General features: G+C 34.8%; 1 protein-coding gene across 1 annotated transcript in view; it reads right to left on the bottom strand.

The window, feature by feature from the left end:
* Positions 1–12,305, bottom strand: part of LOC124368217 — a 57,569-nt gene extending 45,264 nt beyond the window's left edge. Inside the window, exons 1-3 of the mRNA XM_046825492.1 lie at positions 12,233–12,305; positions 11,733–11,813; positions 10,738–10,865 (exon numbers count right to left, since the gene is read on the bottom strand). Of these exons, the coding sequence (XP_046681448.1) occupies positions 10,738–10,865; positions 11,733–11,813; positions 12,233–12,305 (282 nt within the window). The remainder of the gene's footprint in view (positions 1–10,737; positions 10,866–11,732; positions 11,814–12,232) is intronic.
* Between the last annotated feature and the right edge of the window lie 11,038 nt (positions 12,306–23,343).

Here is a 23,343-nt window from a genome sequence, read left to right as displayed (position 1 = left end):
CAGACTACAGTCATTTGACATTTTAAACAAGTAGCCTAAATCGCTAGAAATCTCGAGAAGCATTTTATCTGTGACTTTAAAACTTGCATGAAACTTAATATCTACACAGATAAGATTGAGTTATATAATGGTTTATGTCCATTTATGGGTGTCATTGAAGCCTTTTACATGCAACTTCAGCGAAGCCTATTGCGCAGTTTGTGGTCTGGCGTACTCCGACCGTGTTTGTATAAAAAATTCATTCGGGGAAAATATTCAGTTAACCTTTTTAATTCCAGTATATTATCTGACACAGTTTCCAACAAAATTTGTATTTTCTTATATGTTTGGCAGTAACTTGCAACACTCGTGCATGTTCACACTGCCCGAAATAATGGAGTTGCTTCATTTGAAAAAAAAAGTAGATTGTAAAAGCAACAGTCCCCTGAATTTAAGAGCCCCACAAGTGCATTTTAAACAACACTTAATCTGATTCACTTTTTATTCTACTTGATAAATTCAGCCGGAATTAAAGTTATGTTAAAGTTAAAATCACCCGTATGATTATTGTTGAGAAGTTATGTTTTCACACTGTATCTACTACTAGTCTTTTATAAAATAACAGTGGATTAATTTGGTATCCACAATCTATACTCAATTGTACGACTACTGTTTATATCCATCAACGCTGTATGTTTTCCTGAATAATTTTTCATATGGATATTTTTCAGATTTCCAGCTTTTCTAACCGAGTTTTAGAACCCGTGATCGCTAAATTAATTTTTAGTGACTCATCACGTTCGTATGGGTGTTTGAATTCTGTACTGTTTCTCTAAGACGCGTATTAATTTTATATCTGCTGATAAATGTGTTCTTTCAACATCGGACAGATTAAATAAAGTATACTTGTGTTATTGAATTGAAATTATATACAATGATCCGGAAACAGTTGTATAAAATTAATTATTACTACACGTTAAATATAAAATTGGTATACATTGTTTTAAGACTTTTTAACAATCTTGTACTTTTTTACATAAAATCTATATTATTTATATAAATATTATATGATTTCACCTTAAGACACTTTGTAATTTCTTATGTTGAATAATAATTTTTAATTGTGTTTGTAAGGGATTATTCTAATTAGGTCAGAACCATGACTGTCATGAAATTGATTAATTAATTTACATGTTTTATTTAGTTGAGGTTTATAAGTCTATAGCGTACTTAGAGTAATAAAACTGTGTTTCGTATTAAATGATACCAATCAGTATCTTTATTTTATTTTATAAGGCTAAGTGAACACTTTACATTCTGTTAATTTGTAAGCAAAGTGTCCCTAACACCTTACAAAATAAAGACACATTTTATTTTTTTCATTTCAGTGTCAGGAATTTTGTACAGTGTCATGTAAAGCCATTAAGAGCTCAAAAATTCACTTTTGTTTTTTATTAATTTTAAAAACATTTTAAAAAGGAACGATTTGGCAATTTTTGATTCCACAGCAAGACTCTATAAAAATTCTTTTCTATATAACGCAATACCAGGTGGGTTTTTCTTAAGGTCAAATCTATTTTATTTAAATGAGCAAACAATAACGCCATGTCCTGTCTAAGAATAATAACCTGTAATATTGCTGCAGAATGAAGTTGTTTACCCGAGCGACCTCGCGGAAAGGCACCCGCCTCAGATGACCGTGATAATACTCACTCAAGCCAAGCCTGGAGTCTTTCACTTAGCCTCTGTCCAACTAGTGGCTCATAAAGTAAGTAATCAATTACAATACTGCTGGTCGATATTACTAGTAGATAACTAGTACAGCAGGACTTTAAGGGCGACGACGTACCGTCCTTCTCAGCCCTTGACCTAATGGTTTAAAGTACTCAGAGAGAATGATTTTACATGCAGCAATTAGGATCAAGGGTAATCTGTCATTTATGGTGGTAGAGATCGGTTCTAGGCCCTAGGGTCGAAGTTCATATAGCGCCTATTTGGTTGGGAATTTTAACTGAGTATGGGCTACTTTATTGCTGTCCTTCTAATAGAAAGGATATATGCAGTTGATATACTCATTTACCTACTTAGTACCAAAGAATATTACAACAGTAAGCGTTAATATGAATGTAGAGTTTAGTTCCAGTTTACCTTCCTCTTAGTGCAGCGTCTGTAACCTGCAGACTTGAATCATGGAATCTGGAGTTATTTTCCTTTGAAGAAACACATAAAAGTTGACGACGAAGTTCAAAATGATCTCTTTACATCGTTTCGCATCAGCGACATGTAGACTACAAAATATTGTGTAATCTAGGTAAAGATTACTCTCATTATATCATCAGATGCACAATTGAGAAGCGATTTGAGTCTCCAGAGTCAAATCTGTGACAGGGTCAGATTCCAGACGCTACACTAAGAGGGAGGTGAACTGGAGCCTAACTCCAACTCACACTGAATCACCTCTCCCACCACAGGCACGTTGTATGTAGTCTTTGTTAAAATTATTGGAACTTAATCAAGGAGTAGTATACAATAGATTTCTGATATTAGGATTCTGAAATATTTCAGTCGGAGGAGATTTATATTATATTTGTGTATAACGTAGTGTTGTACTAAAACATTCCTATAACTTTGATTATTCTTAGGCTCTTTTTTAAATTGTTACAGTATATTTTTTATTTTCACAAAAAATGTAGAAATCATTGCACATTAAAGACGACTTTTTCGAAAGCTTTCTTTCTATGACAAACTATTGTTCTTGACAAACATATTTGTTTTTTTGATAAATCTTTGTTTTCATACAAAGAGACATGTGTATATAATAGAGTGTTGGTCATGCATATCAGAACACAAACTATGTTTATACCAATTCCAAGCAAATGAAAAGTGAAGAATTTGCGCAAAAGAAGGTATTTTAGGATGTCATTAACAAAGTTAAGATGAACAACTGGATAGATTTGAATTTGGATAGATATAAGAACTGAATTTTGTTCTAATAGATTTTACAATCACTCACCACTCTCTAAATAATTGATAATTTATGAAATAATTAGGGATTATAATCTGGATCTATTGCCTTGTACCAAAACTAATAATTAAAATGAAAACTATGTCCAGCCAGCCTTTTTGAAGATCGACGTGAAAAATAAACATTAAAATTGTAACATAAGAATTTAAATATATATCATTTTCATACTGAGCTCTCCACCACTGAAGTTGTTATCCTTTTGGGGAAACCACCAAAATTAGCTTTGGCTTGTGGCTTTAGAAATATTCATGAGCATTCCGAAATTTTTATTCGTTACAGATTCAAACTGAAGAAGAGAGTTAGACGTGCGGATCAATCTGTATATTTTTTTGCACTTACGTCATCGATAACATTGTGGAGCTTTGGGAAAGAAAATCTTGAAAAACCACAAGGTCAGATTTATCCATAGTTTCTTGTTAGTGTATGTCTTCCGACAGCTAAATCAGATAACTAAGCTGTCGGTAAATAACGCACTTGAAGGATTTCAGTACGAAACCGGACACCAGTATTGAGTTACTCTAGTACCTCACCAAAGCGTTTAATCACCAGTTCAGCAACAGGGAAGATAAAATTATCTTGTGTTGTCCACTCAAGACAACATATATACACACACACGCACACGCACGCACACACACGCACACACACACACACACACACACACACACACACACGCACGCACGCACACACGCACGCACGCACGCACGCACGCACACGTATATATAAAACATATAGTTAAGAGTTCAGATTTATAACTACATTAATGAACGTAGCTAGATGTATGAGTCAAAAAATATTTTAAGATATTAAAGTTTTTAGTAACTAAATTTATAATATTGATTATTTAAGTAGACTTGTGTATAGAAAGGCTATAAATTTATAAAATATAAAGTTTAAAACAGATCAATAGTGAAAAAATTAACATTTTAGAATATATATTCCCAATTAAAATTACCATATGGAAGCTTTTCCCTTATATCACAATTAAAAAATATTTTGGCGAGGTTCATGTAATAGTATAATGTTTTATCGTGTAACAAGAATATGCTCCATGTAGTTGGTTAATTACATACATCACTGTATCACTATAGAAAGCTTTTCAATTTGTTACTAGATTTTTTTATTCAAAATCTTTCCAGAAACTGCATTGTAAACTCTCTGCCAAAACTTTGCTTACCTTTCCGGTGAATGAAAGCGGTCTAATAATAAATATCCGAGGTCTGCAAAATGTAGGGTAAGTCAGCTAGCGATGTTTTATACCAACATCTGGTCGTTGTATCGTTATAGATTATGTTTTGATTGACTGCACCTCGCCCCACCCTGTGCCAAAGCTAACAACGCGTTTATTTCTCAGTGCTGCCAATTTTCCTACACAGGTGTACCATCTGCTTACACCAGCGACCTAAACTATCCTCTCCGGTTAATAGTATATCATAAACTTCGAACATTCTTTCAACCCACGTTTTAAACAGACACCAAAATATTATACTTTCCAGAGAAAAATAAATAGATAATTTAAAAAAACGCGATAAATATACCGAAGCATTTTTCAAATTCCTTTGAATCCATTAATGCAGTGGTCTAAAAACTTTACAGAAGTGAGTAAAGAGTAAAGTGACTCTGCTTCCCAAGGGATGATCGGATTCCTGGAATTATAATTTCAAGGAATTCCAGGTCTCCTTAATTAGTAATTCATTGATGCCCAGTTTTAAGAGCGGATTTTAAAAGGGTAGGCCAATGTTATTTCCTCAATAGCATCAGGGACTCTGCTTCCAAAGAGATTACTGCTTCCTAAGGAATGGTCGTATTCCAGGAATTATACTTTCAAGGAATTCCAGGTGTCCTTAATTAGTAAAAAGTTAATTTCCACAGTTCTAAGAGCGAGTTTTAACTTAGGGGTGGCCCATGTTAATTCCTCAATAGTATGAGGGACTCTGCTTCCAAAGAGATTATTGGATGCCAGGAATTGTAATTTCAAGGAATTCCAGGACATCTTAATTACTAATTAGTTGATGTCTATAGTTCTAAAGGCGGCTTTGAATACAGAAAAAAATCAATGTTAATACCTAAATAGCATGAGTGTACTCTGCTTTTCAAGGGATGGTAGGATTCCAGGAATTCAAATTCCAAGGAATTCCAGATCTGTATTATGTTGTTCGATTTTCAATAATAAACAATACGTACCGCAAAGAGAATGCCTTCGTACTTTAATATCGTTACATGTTTATGGAAAGCACATAGCCACAGTAAGCGTCATATGTTGTACAAGGCACGCGGCAATACGACGGCTTTATCCGCAAATTGACAGTGATGAAGGAGTTGTCGTTCTCGCTGATGAGGAACACATCGTGTCTGATACGTAAAGTATGTGATAACATTCTCATGTGTTACGTAAATATATGCAGTGAATGGAGTTCCTTCTTTAAGTGACTCGGGTATTGCATCGATATAACACAATATGTTTATTTATACATTGATCAATTAATTTCAACAAATTAATCATCTACGCTAACTATAAACACAATTTCAAGCTGTAATCATAATAATGGTTATAAAAGTTATTTTTATCTAAAGAGAATGGCAGTTAGCATAAAAAAATACTAAATAAATTAGCTTTATATTGGCACCAAAAACGTGGTATGTATGATCAGTTGAAAGCTCTCTGGTATTATTACCCAGACACCTTCTTAATGATTTCGCAAATAATGTTATATTTAATGTTTTAATTGTTTTTGTATTCCTTTTGTTCCTTTAAATTTGTACGAGTTTAAATGTTATTGTTATTTAATATTAAATTAGTATACAGTGTTATTGATTAATAAATGTTAATATTTCTGTTGAAAGATGCATTAAAAAACGATGGTATTACTGAACTACATAAATACCCTGGATTCGCAATTCATATTCTGCACAATTGCACAACAGGAAATTGGCCAAGTACCAGAAAAACCAGTCGTTGAGGCTGTATTTGTTCTCAAAGTAAAGCGTTGAAGCTAATAGAAACCTTTTTATTGATCATGCATGATCATTCAGGATTCAGTTGTCTCAGCGTTGAGTCTTTGGTAAGTTTGAACCTAAAATATCTAGTTGCTCATTATTTGGGTTTCTCCGAGACAGTTATATGAATTTTGATACGTGGACAAAGAGCACCATCATGGTTGAATGAGTGAATAAACTCTTAAAAGCCCTGCTTGGTGCAGGATCCGGTTGCCTTAGAGCGCTGAGGTTTTCGTAAGTTTGTACCTAAAATAAGCGGATGCTCATCATTGAGGTCTGAGACAATATACGAATTTTAGTACGTGGATCAAGAGCACCATTACGGTTGAATGAGTGAATAATCTTTATCAAAAAGCCGTGCTTGGTACAGAATCCGGTTATGTCAGGGCACTGAGGTTTTCGTAACTTTGTACCTAAAATAAGCGGATGCTCATCATTGAGGTCTGAGACAATATACGAATTTTAGTACGTGGATCAAGAGCACCATTACGGTTGAATGAGTGAATAATCTTTATCAAAAAGCCGTGCTTGGTACAGCATCCGGTTATGTCAGGGCACTGAGGTTTTCCTAAGTTTGTACCTAATATATCCGTCTACTCATCATTATGATTCTCTGCGATAGTCGTGTGAAGCTTCGGTCTATTTTCTTTGAAGCTTTTCAAACAGTTAAATCAAATTTAAAAGTGTGTAAACTATTTGAAATTTATGTTTTTCTATGTTAATTCACTCATAATTCTCAATTTGACTATACGGAAAAATAAACTAACAATAACATTTTGATTGAAAAGTATACAAGGTACGCCACACCACGTGTTGGGTAGCAAATTTCGCTGAGGTTGCATGCAAAATTTCAAATCTATAGCTCATTTAATTCTCTATGTCTGCGGGCAGGTAGACGGAGAGGAAATCATATCAAAAGGAATAGACAAAATAGGAATTGTGTCACACTACTGAGTGGCTTCAATCACGCTCAACCAAATTCCATAATAGAACATGAACCATTACAGAACTGAATCTTTTGCGATGTATAAATAAAGCTTTATGCAAAATTTTAATTCTACAAATGATAACTTTCTCTAGATATAGTGTCACATGACAAATTCACATTTTAGCTAGGAATTGGGCAACGCAAGATTGCGCTGTATTTAATCTTGTCACCAACTTTTAACATTGACTTGCCATCTATTTTTTTCTTTAATCTATTAATACAAATCTGTAATATGATTTTACTCAGTTCGTTTACAAATTTGTTAGTTCTGCCATTTTTCCGCTGCCATAATGTTTACTCATAAAACCAATGCAAAAATACTCGCTAACGCTCAGCCAAATTCCATGCAGTATCATGCACCATCGAATTCAGTGTTGCTTATACAGTTAATCTTAAAGCAAACTCTCAAATCTATAGATCAGTTCGTTTTAGATATTTCGTCAGTCCAGAACTACAATTGTTCCATTCCTACGAGTAATTCTCTTCGTTAACTTACAGCCAGTTAACAGTTTTTAGTTAAAGGTGTACTGCACAAAAGAATTGCTAGGTATTCCGTGTCAGTTAATAATACATATAGTAAGCTACCTTAGCTCAAGAACGTAGACAGAAAAAGATTGGGGGGGGGGGGTTAAAGACAACTGATATTTTCCCAAAGTGGACAGAAAGTAATGCCACATTTTGTTCCTTAAAAAGTTCTTGACTTGTATCTTTGTTGAGAACGAACTTACCGCAGTACATCTCAGTAATACTGAATTATTTATATAATAATAGTTAACTAAAAAAATAATTGAAACAATTAAAACTTTGGAGGGCCTGGACCGCCTGGACCCCCTCGCTGGCTATGTTCTTGCCTTAGCTTCCTTACAAGTTGTCAACTTACTTTGTTGAATAATAAAATTATAATAAATGTAAATAACACTTAAAATTTAGCCATTTATGACATGGGTAGTCAATTTTAAATTAATTTAATTTTAACTTGATCCATCCCTTTACATTTATCTAGAAAAAATTACCGATGTCTACATTAAATCCATTTAAATCTTTCACTCGCTCATTATCTCCCTGAATTATGAAGCTGGTGAAAATGCAGGCATTCTCTCTGTGCGTATTAATGTCCATGCAGTCATACATGCATTATTAAATTGATTCTGCCCAATCGATTCTCGAGATTGTATTTGCAACAGATAAACGAGATTTTCGTCAAGTATCTGAGAAGACCGCATTGAAGTAAGCCTACTACAACCCACCTGGGAATGACTCACAGGATAATCATGGTAATGGTGGCTCAGTCTTGTGATTTCAGCCCGACTGTGTGTTTGTGTGGAGGAAACAAGTGAGGAAATGTCTGCGGTTGACTCACCTGAGTTGTTTACTGTTCGTGTTTGAGACATGTCTGTCATACATTATCGCTTTACGTTCTTTTAATAAACTTTAAAGTTTTTTTACACTGAAAACTTTGTTAAAATTTTTTAAAAGTAATCCTTTTGTCGATTTTTGTTGAACTATCGAATTGAACAAACTTTAGTATTTAGTACTTTAGAATTAGTAATTGTTCAAAGGTAACCAATGTAAAATAAACTAACGTATCGAATGATACCCCACAAAACGTAACAAATGTCTTATCAACCGATCCAAAAAAGTAATTTTATCGATTAGAAATACGCTTATTCTGTGATTTTCTCGTTGCCACGATTTTTTACCATGAAACTTAAGTGATAAAGTTGGAATTTTATTTATTCCTTTAATATTTACAGTTTTATTCCAACATGCATCCAATTCTTTCTTGGACTAAGAAAAACAGCCTGTGTGCTAAATTTCAAGTCTCTAGGACCTTCCTATCAGGAGTTCTCGTACGCAAGGACAGACATCGACCCAGTTTTAAGAAGACCCTGACGGATCCTTACAGACTGCGCCATTTACCATGGACCATAGTGAGGGGAGGAGGACACGTCCCCCCTCCCCATTGCAAAGAGCCTGCTCCTGTCACGTGTCAACCGAGTACAGCCCGCTTCAAAGTCCACGTGCCATTGACATTCCATAGATGGTTACAACACTCACTTTGACAATAAAACCTCTGCGTTTAGGATGGTCTGTACTACATGCTTTCGTATGGACTGGAGGGGGAAGTGTGGCTCGTGCGTATTCTCTAGCTCTGCAGTTCGTCCTAGATGGTTCAGTCTGTAATAATTTACTTGAACTACCATCCGTATAACTAATATTCATCACCAAAATTGAAGTACAAGAATAGCAAGGATATTGTTTGTTTGACTGTACATAACTATGTAAGTGTGAATGAAAAAAAAACTACACTTGCTATACATGTTAACGATGTCTTTGAAAAGAAACTTGACTATTACTTACTATTAGCTATACTTATAGTATTAGTTAAGTAGTTAGTCAATAGTACTATATGAGGTACAGGTACTCGTTTTATATAGATTTCTAATGACTATTTGTTAACTATAAGAGGATCATTCATTTGATCGTATTTCATATATTTGTGTACGATTCCTTAAATTGCTATAAACTATTAAAACAATGCTACTAAAATCTTAGAAATGTTTGGAGGAAGCCAAGGGGCCTTAGTGCTCCAACTACAATGTAATGGTGAAAAATGTTAAACTTAAGTAGGTAAAGTAGTCAGTCGACTTTATTATTTCATCAAAAGATAAGTTAAGATACCATTTCAATATTGATTTATTCAGAAAAATTTCTTGAGATAATGAACCAAATCGTAGTTCAAAAAATGGTTCATGCTATACTAAACAAGTATTCTAGAAAATATTATACATTTACCATTAAAACTAATTGTTAAGTAAAATAATATGTTTTTATGTAAAATGTAAGTTTCCTATTTTTAATTTTACTTTTATAAAATACAATTCTAAACATTAATATTAGTAATTGTTCAATAATTTTACCTTACATTACGGAAAACTAATTAACAAATGGCAATAATCAGAGCAAGCGTTTTGCAGCCACTACACTTCATAGTACTATGCAAATATCGCATCGAGGTGCGCTAAATGAAAAGCTAATTCCAAGAAAATGTCTGCACTCGGCATTGCTGCCTAAGTGCTAAATCAGGTCCTAAAGTTACAGTGCTAAATCACCCGTGCTAACAACACTCTTTTATCACTTGGTAATAACGATGTGCCATTTTCAGCACCACTGCACCATCTGTCAAACATGTTTGTCATCTGCCATCACCTACTTACCACCTGTCAATACCATTGTACTACTTACTTGCCATTTCTGGTTTGCCATCTGTCACCATATAGTCGCTACTACTACCTGTCACATTGGCGAGCTACCTGCCAACAAAGGCACCTTTTATCATCTTTTTACCATCTGGTAGCACCGCTAAACTACCTGTTACCACATGCTCGCCATCTTCCATCACCTACTTACCACCTGTCAATACCATTGTACTACTTACTTGCCATTTCTGGTTTGCCATCTGTCACCATATAGTCGCTACTACTACCTGTCACATTGGCGAGCTACCTGCCAACAAAGGCTTACCATCTTCTATCATCTTTTTTACCATCTGGTAGCACCGCTGAAATACCTGTTACCACATCTTCGCCATCTTCCATCACCAACTTACCACCTGTTCGTACCATCTTTATGGTTTGCCATCTGTCACCATACAGTCGGTACCTTATCCATTGGCAAGCTCACTTACCAGTCATCCACCTGTCAACACATGTTCGTCATCTTCCATTGTCTATACCGTTGTACTACTTGCCATTTCTGGTTTGCCATCTGTCACCATACAGTCGGTACTATAGCTTGTCAACATTGGCAAGCTATCTGCCAACAAAGGCTTACCATCTTCTATCATCCTTTTAACATATGTCAGCACCGCTGAACCACCTGTCAACACATGTTCGTCATCTTCCATCACCTACTTACCACCTGTCTATACCGTTGTACTACTTGCCATTTCTGGTTTACCATCCGTCACCATATAGTCGATACTATACCTGTCAACATTGGGGAGCTACCTGCCAACAAAGACTTACCATCTTCTATCATCTTTTAACATATGTCAGCACCGCTGAACCACTGTTACCACATGTTCGTCATCTTCCACCACCTTCGTACCATGCTTCTATACCAGTTGTACTACTTGCCATTTCTGGTGTACAGATCTACAATTTCACGATCTACTTACTACTATGTCAACATTGGGGAGCTAACCTCTGCCAACATCGGTTCACCTTTATCATCTTCTAATCTCATTAAATAACACACATACCCCTCACCATTGTTCCCAAGTTTTTTTGTCTCCCAACATTGATACAATTCCTATTAACCACAAGCTGCAGGTCAACCATATCTTTTTTACTTGCCAATAAATTTTTACTTTCTTCCACACGCATCTCTCGCCAATACAAAAAGGTTTATCATCCACCAACAGTGGTATTCCTGGTCAACATGTGTACAACTTGACATAACCACTATACGATGCATCACTCGCCAATATCGGATGACCAGGTGGTAAAAGGTTTATCATCCACCAACAGTGGTATTCCTGGTCAACATGTGTACAACTTGACATAACCACTATACGATGCATCACTCGCCAATATCGGATGACCAGGTGGTAAAAGGTTTATCATCCACCAACAGTGGTATTTGTCACCCACATGTGATACAATTCCTATTAACACTATACGATGCAGGTCACTCGTCAATATCGGATGACCATGGTTTGTATCTTGCCACCAAATTATTTACTTTCTTCCAACACGATGCATCTCTCGCCAATATCGGATGACCAGGTGGTAAAAGGTTTATCATCCACCAACAGTGGTATTCCTGGTCAACATATGTTTACAACTTGACCATAACCACTATACGATGCATCACTCGCCAATATCGGATGACCAGGTGGTAAAAGGTTTATCATCCACCAACAGTGGTATTCCTGGTCAACAAATGTTTACAACTTACCATAACCACTATACCATGCATCACTCGCCAATATCGATGTACTATATGCCTTTACCAACATCCACCTGCTGTCGTATACCAACTGCCTCTCCTGTATAACACCTTGACGTAGTAAATGCCACCTGGCATTATCAAACTGGTATCTGCCATCATTGATGGATCACCTTAACGAAATGTTGTACCCATTCTAACGCCAGTATTACCACCTCCCAGCCAAGTCGTACCCACAACACCGAGACATGTCGTGACTGGGACTGCCGAGCTTCTACTTCAACACTGCTGACCTTCACCTAGCCCCCAGCCTCGACCTCTGTCGATTTCGTCACGTTGCGTCGCCTTTTTGCGTCCACAACACATAATTCCCAGCTAAACCTCGGTTGTGTTTGCGTCGCAATTATGACTGAGCGCTTTATATTTCCCTCGCTCCATTAGAAATTACTTATTTAATGCAAGCGTTTACCTCGTATTTAATTGAGATTTTAAAGAGGATGTTTTGCAATTATGGGCGAGTTTCACAATTAATTAGTTATTACTACTTCCAGTTTAATACCATGCCCTAGGGGGCTGTTGTTAACCCATCGTCATTCCTTAAGTGTAAGTTTTACTCTTCAAAACGCTTAGTTATGCAATAAATATAGCTGCCACCAACATAAAAGTAAAAGCACAACACGAAACACCAATGGTATTTGGAGCAATATCGGTTGTATTTTTATTGGGTCGACTTGTTTCAATTATAAAGAAATTAAATTTAACAATTTACACTGATCAAAAATTAAATTAGGGTTTATTATAGTTGGCTTTTAAAATTATAAACGTATTCACGCCGGTTTTCACAGATAAAAAACATAAATCATATTTTGTATGTAAATACGAAGGATACAGATGAGTAAATTTTAAAATTTTAGTTTTGATATTAGTATGAACAGAATAAATAATTAACTATAAGCCCAATCGTATATTAGTGAGCGCTATAACCATGTATTTTTGGTTCTCACATCATGGATGCTTTCTCATCGAAACCTGTTGAACTCGGTGAACGCGAAACATGGTGTGAGTACTCCAACCTTTTACAAATTTAACCTTTAGTAAAAGGTTAGGATGACTATTCAGCTCATTTAAAACTGGTTTTAAAAGAATTAGTAAATTGCACTAAACGTTCGATTTTTTCTTACTGAATTATATGTGAAGTGTAAGACTTTGTAATTAGAAACACAAAGAGGGTCATTTCGTGAAGACAACGACAAAGTATTTTAATCAAACCTGGTCACCTGAAATGTACCAAATACTTGGCTTCTAAGAAGGTGGAATAAAATAAGTAGTTTAGATTGTCGGCCATCTCGTATTCATGCTAACATATGACTTGAATATCGGTGTCCTAAATAAATAAATAAAAAACATTTTAATTGTTAATACTTACATTGTTATTGTTTGTGGTTTTATGGTTTCTACCCACTGTTCTGAGATATTGTTATTATCTGTTATCGATAGATAGCTTGTCTCGCTCTTTGACGTTATTATTTTTTATAACGAACAAAGAAACTAAAACAAGACTAGATGCTTATAATAATCTCGCCACATGAGTTGGAGGGAGATATTTAACCATAAACAGGATGATGTGGCTGCAAGTGCCTTGATATAATGTGGCAGATAGACTATTTTCCCGCCAAACCTAAAAACTCCAATTAAAGCTTCTTGAAGGATTAAATATTTTGTTCTATGTACGTATAAAGCGAATATACATGGTGAATAAAAGTCAGGACACCCTCCCTCCCTTTATTTGTTCAATGTGGTGCAATGTGGAAACGAAGTTTTATTTGATTATTTTAAACAATTTTTATGTCTCCCAAAAATGCGGGATTTGGAGGTCGACTCAAAAATTTCAATCCTAATGGAAGTAATGGAGTTACATAATGTACCTGATCAGTATCGTGTAAAAAGGACACAAATTCCTCACGACTATTTTCTTTCAGAAGGATTTGCATGTAGTGTCTGGTGTATTTCTTTACGATTCCACTTTGCTGTAGGCTAATCATTGAATCTGCGCTCGCTTGTTTCCTCAAATTGTAGTCACTGAGCGAATGGTTTGTTGAATCATGCTAATGCCTAGTCTCTCCGTTTCTTTAGCAACTGTAAATACGTCGTCCCATAATGTCTAAGGAAATTAAATTAAAACCCTACCTGTACACATTCACAATTTTGTTTATTAAGCAAAATCTGTAGTAAACTCATTTGTTTCCTGTATTGCTGCCATCTATAATACAAGTTAGATAGTTCTGTTTGTCATTAATATTCCGCTACGTCATTTTTTATTTATTCATGGAAATAAAAACGAATGTGACACTAACTGTCCGTAACCATATCAGCAGTCAAAAATATTTCCCATCTTTGTAGTAAATTAATTTTCTTTAAAATTATTTTTAAACCATTTATGGGTGGTATTGGAAAAATGTGTACCCATACGAGTATTTGATTTTTATATCTAATGCTGCTAGTACGCCTTCGCACGTTTATCAGTTTGCCTTGTTGCCAAGATCAAAAGAATCTGTCAAAAAGTGTATATTTATTTATGGTCATTGTAATTTACTCCGGTCTTAATATTTTTTGTTCCATAGTTTATTTTGCCTTGTTTCCTGATCAAGAAAATATATATACATACACAGTCCTGAGAGGCCTACTACGGCCTTTTGTCTTTAGTCTTTGTAATCTGGATATGTTTCTATGCTCTGCTCAACGACGGTTGCAGACAAGATTGAAATAAGGAGGGATAGGGATATAATATGTATATATGGTTTCACACTAAATACAGTACAAAGAAATTTAAAATAGTTACAACATGAATTAAACATATGGTCGTGCTGTCTCATAAAACAATGTTTACTCAGAACAGCTGATTGTATTTAACAGGCTCTTTAATTAATATTTCGTAACTTTAGAGACCACTGGGGCGTAGCCCCAAGGGATTTTGAAATAAGAATAGGCCGTAATAAGGAATAGGATATACATCGTTTCGTGCACATTTTTGCTATCAACATTGATGTGTTCATCGCCATGCGTTTGAATAGTTTAATATTAACTTTTATAATATACATTTTAGGTTTTGACGCTTGAAGAAGAGAGCACATACAAGATCCCGAAATTTCGTGTTAAGTTATTATTAATAACGTGATTTATTAGAAAGTAAATAAGAAAAATGTGTTTCTATATTCTGTTTCAAGTGTTGTTTAGGCCAGAAATATTTAGTATATAAGGGAGCTTTTATACTTTTTATGTTCCTCAGTACTGAAATGTAAATAAATGATATGTTTGAATGGGTCTTTATGAGAGTATAACCCGTTTCAAATCTTTTGTTTAAAATTTGTTTTTCACGATGGAAAGAATGAGAAGAAAACAATTTTCTGGTCATTTGTCAACGTTCAGTGATACAATAAATCAATAACACTGTGTGTTACTAATGAATTATTAGTGTTTTGATTTATTAAGTGCGTTTTAGATTTAGTGTGCATGAAGTTGACTCACAACTTGATTTTAGGGTTTCCTAACTTATGTTTGTCACAAAGCTCAGTACGATTTATTTCAACCTAGATTGTAGTTATTTATGCCTTTGTTTAGTTATTTACCTGAGGAAGAGATACAATTGCAGATCTCGGTACGTAGTATTACTGATTTCTTGTATCAGTGAACGTTGGAAAATGTCCGGATAATCTTGTTTATTTCAAATTCAATCTTGAAAACAAGATTGTAAGTTTCTAAGCTGGCAGGGATATAGGCAGCACAAAAAAATCATTTATTTTATGTAGGAGATATCATAACAGAACTATTTGTGCTCAAAATTATAAATCATTCTTTTTAATCTGAAATATGAAGTAAATGATTTTACACGCCCTCTAATTCTTGTCAATCCAAAAATAACCCATTGACTAAAAAAACCTCCTAAATAGAGTAGTGTACAGGGAAACTATAGTCAATGAATATTCCTATTTAATGTTTTAGTTTCAATGTACTAACCCCCACTAATTGGCAATGAAACTCCCAGTTCTAACGCTAATTAGTTCCTGAATAACTTACCTTGAAGATGTAGGCGTAGCGTGCTTTGAAATATTCAGCGTAAACCTTTCATATAATTAATGCTTAGTATTCTTATTTTATCGTATTACAAATCGATCAAGAAGCCGTGGTAGTCAGTCAAATAAGATCCAAGCAATGGCCCTGAAAAATGTATGTGACTGATTTATAATTGCTAAAATGAACCGGTCATAACGTTTGTAGTAGTGCAAACCTTGATGCTTGAATACTTGCACCACAGGTCTTACTGTCTTTTCGATGAACGTGGAACTCTTTCGTACATGTTCTTTACGCTGGTTTATATAAATCGTATGTCAAGTGTCCCATATTGCACACGAAACTCGTAAAAATCCCAAATGTTATTCAATTTGAAGGAAAGCCCATTTCAGTTTTTTAAGGCAGATGACACCTCCAAAAGGCTTTTCTTGGCTAACTATAAATTCAGTTTAACACTGAAATGCCATGTCTACACAGATCATGCGTTAAATTTGATCCTAGAAAATTGTTGTTATTTGTCAGAAATTTAAAAATAACGCGAAATTTATGGAAATTTTAAAATTGCGAGCTTACCTATTTTTAATGTGGGCCCTGCTGGTCCAAATCGCCCAGTGGGAATCATATTATGTCAGAAATAACGTAATTTTTTCCCATGACCAGGCGTCCAAATTTAAGTTCGGGTTCCAAATTAGGCAAGCGTCACATGTTCCTAACATAAAACTCAATTTCTTTAACGTTCTGAAACATTATTATTTTGTTCTATAACAATTTGAAACTTTATACATGTAATGACTTTTGTAAATAATGAAATACACCTGGATTTTAGGATTTTTTTATATCCTATTTATAGCTTTCTGCGGTTTATTACAACACACAAATATTTAAACTATAACGCATCTTAGTTCTAAAACTAACAACTCTCGTCGATTTTATATGTTCTCTATGATTGATTACATTTATTTTTATGGTTAAGACCAAAGCAATAAGAGACGGTTCACTTTCTAATCTCTGGGCTACTCATCGTTGACCTTTATGAGAATACTAATACTAGAGCTTCGTCTGTCACTCGTTACGTGTGTTCCTTGAGTGCTTCTCGTATTGAAGAAATCTTTAGTCTACTCTTGTCTAAGTACATGTTTTCAACGACATAACTGTTGGGACAAACGAATGTACGGGACTCTTGCAGTGTGACGGGATAGTGATGAAGGAATGGAGATTTTTTCCGTGGTCATCATTTCTAAGATTTTCACTTGCAGATATAAAGTAAGCATTAATAATCCCTCCCTCCCCACACACACACACACACACACACACACACACACACACGCGCGCGCGCGCGCGCGCGTTGGAAATGAAGGTCCTTTTTGAGGTGGTGCAATCGATCTTTGGTTGGATTAATTTTGTATAATTTTCGAAGTCTAAATCAAAATAACTCAATGAACATAAAAATAGAACACAATTCTGATTACACTCTGTGCGTTATAATTTTTCACTTCAGGTTTGGAGATTTTGACAACGCCGAAAGCTTGCTATCTTATCCTGCCTGCCACACGTGTACACACTTGTAACGCCTGATGATGACCACAACTAGGTGATTTCTGAAAACCACACTTTTTCTTCAAAATGTAATTAACACGTAATAAAAAAGGTTATTAAGTCTTTGATTAAGAGGATTTAAAAGGCTATAAAATAGAATTTTCTCATAATCCTAAATATCTAAAAATATTTTTGGACCAACAAATAGTGGTCCTGAAAAATAGTAACAGTTACAAGTATTACGATTAATGTTACATTTTATGTTAGGAAAACCAACGCCTAAAATTTTCCGATTTTTAATTACTTTTACACATTTATTAAAATTAAAACAAGGTTAATAATGCCATTTTAAAATATATTAAAGATTGGCGAAAGAGGAAATAATTTTTTGTGATTTTGAAAGAACTTCCTTAGGACTTGCATTTGCGAATCTCTGATCACACAGATAGGCGTCCACCATCGCTGATACGAATCCTACACTAAACGGTCGATGTGCTAGATGAAAAGTTAGAGTGTACCTACTGTAGTTCACATTGAATTAAGCATGACTCCTGGTTTACTGTAGTTACTTATTTTTCTCAGAACCCTAATTTACTGCATACACAAGTACTTTACATATCCACCAGTTAGATATCAGCTATATAAATTATTACGTCATGGTTAGAACCTTCGGTATACAAAATTCAAGTTCATTCTTAAGTTCAAAATTTAAGGAAACTTTCAGTATAAGATAGATCCAAAAGTTAACTGTAAGCAGTACCACAGTTCAAAGTAAACTATAATATAAACAGTGCAATTCAGTGTATACTGTACCCTAGTCTTTGATTTAATGTAAATCATTAATTCATCATAATAGTTTATGGTAAGGCCTTAACATAATATGCAAACCTAGTGTTCCTTTCTGAGTAAACTATTTAATAAACAATCAAACAGCTTTATTATTTAAGAATACTGTGTGTGGAAGAACACATCTACTAAACTTCCGTAGATATTCTGCAAAGTAGATTAACCTGAATCAAATTTAATCTTCCAATAAAAAAATACCAAATAAAGTTTTTTTCTATTATATAAGCACTACAAGAGATAGTTAATATTATCATACATGACCTCCCGGGATCACACATAGTTTAGATAATACATACATAGTTCTTTGTTAAAGTTTGTTATTGACGATGGAAGGTCTGAAAAGATAATAAGGTTTTGACCATTTGCCATCGTTATATGTTACAAAAAGTATAACACTGCGTGCGTTTCGAGGATTGAAATCTACCCTCTTCCTCAGGTGAAAATCCCTACAACATTCATATACTAATTTTACTTCGTTGTCACATGTTTTAGTATGCTGTATGGTTTTTCACTTGAGGAAGAGGGTAGATCTCAATCCTCGAAACGTAGTGTTATAGTTATTGTAACATATAACATAGTACAGCCCCCCCCCTCCCCAGTAAGAGGCAGAGTGGGCCGAGCCTACAAAGGCTAAGGACTGCATCTGCCCACGGACTTGTCAAGGCCTGACTCGCCAAACCCACGGGACTTCCTGCTACAACGTCCTTCGCTGACCTATCAGCGGATCTGAGTATCATCTTGATCAGGCGACTAGAATATGGTAATATATTTCAAACATGATCTAAGATTGCTGAGAATTTTAAGGGGCTATTTAGACAGGCATAATTAAACAAATCATTAAGTCCAGTTCAGGGTTTCATATTACCACTAGCAGCCGAGTGACAATGTGCACTGTATAGGTAAATACATAATAATGTTTTCTTAACTTATATTTTTTCTAGCTTTATACCCTTAAAACTGACCGTCTGACAAGTAAATAATAGTTATATCGCCGCCAGATAACTAGATAAAGATATTGTGTCACCAGTTTAAGGGTTTGTATATAATTAGCTGATGCTGATTTAACGTTTATTTGTGTGCCTAATGGTTGGCTTTAAGTATGTCAAAATAAAATAAGTATGATCTCTGAAAAATAACCCTTTAATAAGCTTTAATTTTGTCCTCTACCATTACTAAAACGACTGAAGTTCATTCCTTTCTTAAGGGAAATTTCTCTATCGATTTCAAGAAAAGCCAGATTGTGTTCTTATACAATACAAATTAGTTATCAACTACTGGATAACTACTCTTGACCACTATTATATTTATATACCAATTAATACAAACTACAATCCCTAAAAAATACTTAGTATAAAATATTGTTTAATTTAATTACAAGTTTAATTTCAGGCAGAATTCAAATGAACACACCATTAAATCATACTGATGGTCTGTTTTTATTAAATTCGACATTTTTACGAATATTTTCAAATTCTGGCAATGTTTACTATTTTTAAAGTACAAAATATTGTGATTTTATCTACATTTGGTTTTTTATGGTATAAACCAAATTTGCATTGTTTTGTAAGACTCGCTCGATTTTTATTTTTTGTAAAATAAATTATCAAAAATCGTTCCTTTTGTCATTTGTAGAACTCTGTGTGAAAAGGGTTCAGGAAATTGTTCATTATTACAATTAAGAAAGGTATTTGTAATTATTTTTGCTATAAAAGATATAAAATTAAGTAAATAAAATTTGAATAAAAGTTGAATTCAAATATTTTTATGCAACAAAGGTCTCTGCACTTTTGTTTAAACCTCTAAACAACCATAACGTAAACAACAATAAACGGCATCTAACTCAAACACTGGTTTGGTTTAACATGTCTGCATTCATAGATGAAAGTGGTCATAATGTTTTGTTCCATTTTGTAAATCTTTAAATATTCATGGAGTGGCACCAATTTTACGGTAACTCGAGTAGGGTAATTTGAACAGTTTAAGTCAGACATGACATGATGCAGTACTGTTCAGAGCGCTATTGTGATGTCGCTTTCACCACTCCTAGACAAAAACAAGGAAGGAGTACGAAAAACCGTATGTCGCGTAACTGGTTTCGCTGTAAATTTCAAGTCAACAGCTCAAGTTTTTCTTGAGATACTATACTAGTTAGCTGAGATAGTTATGCTACATGTGTTACTGTGCCATATGTTAAAATGTATGATTGTACTATACCTGTATTTGCTTACACATTTATTTATTCTGCGATTTTCTCGTTACCATCATGGTTACTCATAAGACCAATGTAAAAATGCTCATCCAATCTCAAACAGTGACATGCACCATCATTGAACTCGATGTTGCTTATCATGCAAAATGTCACGTTTATAGGTCAGTTCGTTCTCGATATATCGTGTAAAAAGACATACAGGATAGGAATTTAATTGTTCAGCCCCTCAAGGAATAGGCTTCGCCAACGTTCAGCCAATTACTGTTGATGTACTAACGACTCACTTTGATCAACTTTTTGACCTCTCATGGAAAACATTGTATGTATTCCAACGAAAATTACAGTAAGGATTACAATAAAATATTGTTGGGCAGGAGGCTTTAACATAAATTCCCTTATATCATCTTACGAATCTACTCTATTCATTGATATAATAAATAGTTCTTGTGTATTTCGAACACTTAAGGACATATTAGTAGACCTTACAAAGGAAGCACAATCGGTACCTTCCTCTCTGCTTTTACAAAAAGTGGATGCGTAAAAGCAACTTATTGACACAAATATTTTTTTCTCTGAATAAAAGTAAAATTAAAGATTTCTTTAAAATGAGCCCTGGGACTATAAAGGTCAAATTAATAATCTATGACATATGAATGAGCTACAACATTCAAAACCGAAATGATTAACGGAACCATTCTGAATAAGATTGGCCAAAATATGTAGTTTGTGAATACCCGAATGGGTTTATAGTTTTAACATTTTATTTTTTTTTTTAGATTTTTATCCTCAAAAATATATTGTTGTCTAAAACGGCTCTAAAGGTTTATACTACACATTTATAGCCTAGGAACCGGAGCCAATTTGTACTTTTTCCATAATCCTTTCACCCTAAAATCAATACTTTCGCATGCAATCTGATTTTTCTTGAAATCGATAGAGTAATGTTTTCTACGAAAAAAATCGATCGTCAGCCGCGCTAGTGTTGTCAAGGTTAAAATGGCAGGTTATCGTAAGGGTCAAAAATATGAAACTATTGTTTTCTGATTAAATTTTTCCTAACTAGATACGCTTAAAGCAGTCTTCGAAACCGTTAGACAATTAGATAAAGATATTGAGTCGCCAGTTTAAGGATTTATATATAGTTAGCTGATACTGATTTAACAAGTTTTTGTGTGCCTGGTGGTTGGTTTTAAGTATGTTAACTAAATAAATATATTATCCTATATAAAATTATAGTTTCATATTTAATATAACCCTTTTAATACTTCCAGGAGGGTGTTAACTCTCCTGGCAGGCTTATACTTTCCAATTGAATCTACACTACACTTGGGTACAGCAAAACGCGACGAGTTTCTAAATCTGGGCAACCCTATGGATGTCCAGGTGTAGCACATTACTAACCGCAAATGTTGAGCTATGGGGTGCAAAGGTAGATTGGTAGGTCTGGTCTTCTGTGGGGGATGACTATTGGAGTTGGGGACCGCTTGAGGTTCTAGAAGTATGGTTCAAGGCTCTCTAGACGGTTTGGTGTATTGTCCGGTACACCTCAAGGATCTCACCTTGGACCGTTTCTTTTCAGCCTTTTTGTGAATGACATTGGTGACACTTTGTCAAGTCAATCCATCATGTTTGCTGACGACTTGAAGGTTTTTCGTGAGATATCATGTTTGGATGATCATTGGGCTCTGCAGAGGAACTTTCAGGGGGTAGTACTGATATGGTGTTCGATAAATGGAACGGACTTCAATGCTGCTAAATGCGTTCTCATGTCTTACACCAGATCTCACGAGGTTTTGCGGTACGACTTCAGTCTGAATGATGTACTTCTTCGCAGAGTTTCTTCTGTTCGGAGTTCTTCTAGCTTCAAATCTAGATTTTGGTACCGGTAACCACTTTTCTGTAATTATCGGCGAGGCTACAGCAACTCTGGGATTTGTCATTCGCAATTCTCGCCATTGTGTCTCTGTGACGACAATTAGAACTTTATACGTTGGACTTGTTAGGCCAATCCTTGAATATTCGGCCATAGTTTGGTCTCCATACCAGGTTGTACGCTCTTGAGTGTGTAGAAAGACATCTGATAAGAACAATTGGAGTGAAGATTGGTTACCAGTGCTTGGATGTGGATGTTCAAGCAGTGTCGAGCTTTCTTCAGCTCCCACCTCTAGCAGCAGTTCGAAGAACTATTATGGACTTAATTGACTGCCCTTCCATCCTCCAAATGATAGATCTCCATGTGCCTAGCCCACACGCTTGCAACATTCAGCTGTTTGCCAAGCACCACCATTCTACCAATTATCTTCGATATAGCGCTATATCTAGGCTGATGAGAACTGGCAATGATGTGTGTTCCAACGTAGACTTCTTTGAAGCGTTTTTTCGCACTCAGCCAGTCATCCTTAATCGCCCACCACCTTATCATGCTGTTATGTGTAGTAATGATACTGCGCTTTGCTTAGGTAGTGCCTTTAGAAGGCCACGCATCTGTGACGTGTTTTGGAAGGTGATCTGTTGTCTGGCGAAGTCTTTAAAAATATTAAATTAATACTCTTTTTTTGTTTTTGTGGAAAAAGTCAATTTATGGATTCAGAGGTGGTAGTAATCTTGATCTCATTATACTCTCTTATTTAGCCTTATTTAATGTTGTACATGTCAGTTATAATTTTTCTGTTCAAATCTTATCGTTGTTGACTATTATTGTATTTACAATAATTAACTTTGTTATTGTTTTGTTAATTAATTTGT

Source organism: Homalodisca vitripennis, chromosome 8 (assembly GCF_021130785.1).
Source record: "Homalodisca vitripennis isolate AUS2020 chromosome 8, UT_GWSS_2.1, whole genome shotgun sequence".
Classification (NCBI taxonomy): Eukaryota; Metazoa; Arthropoda; class Insecta; order Hemiptera; family Cicadellidae; genus Homalodisca; species Homalodisca vitripennis.
Note: the sequence above shows the minus strand (reverse complement) of the source record. Positions and strands in the feature narration are given on the sequence as shown.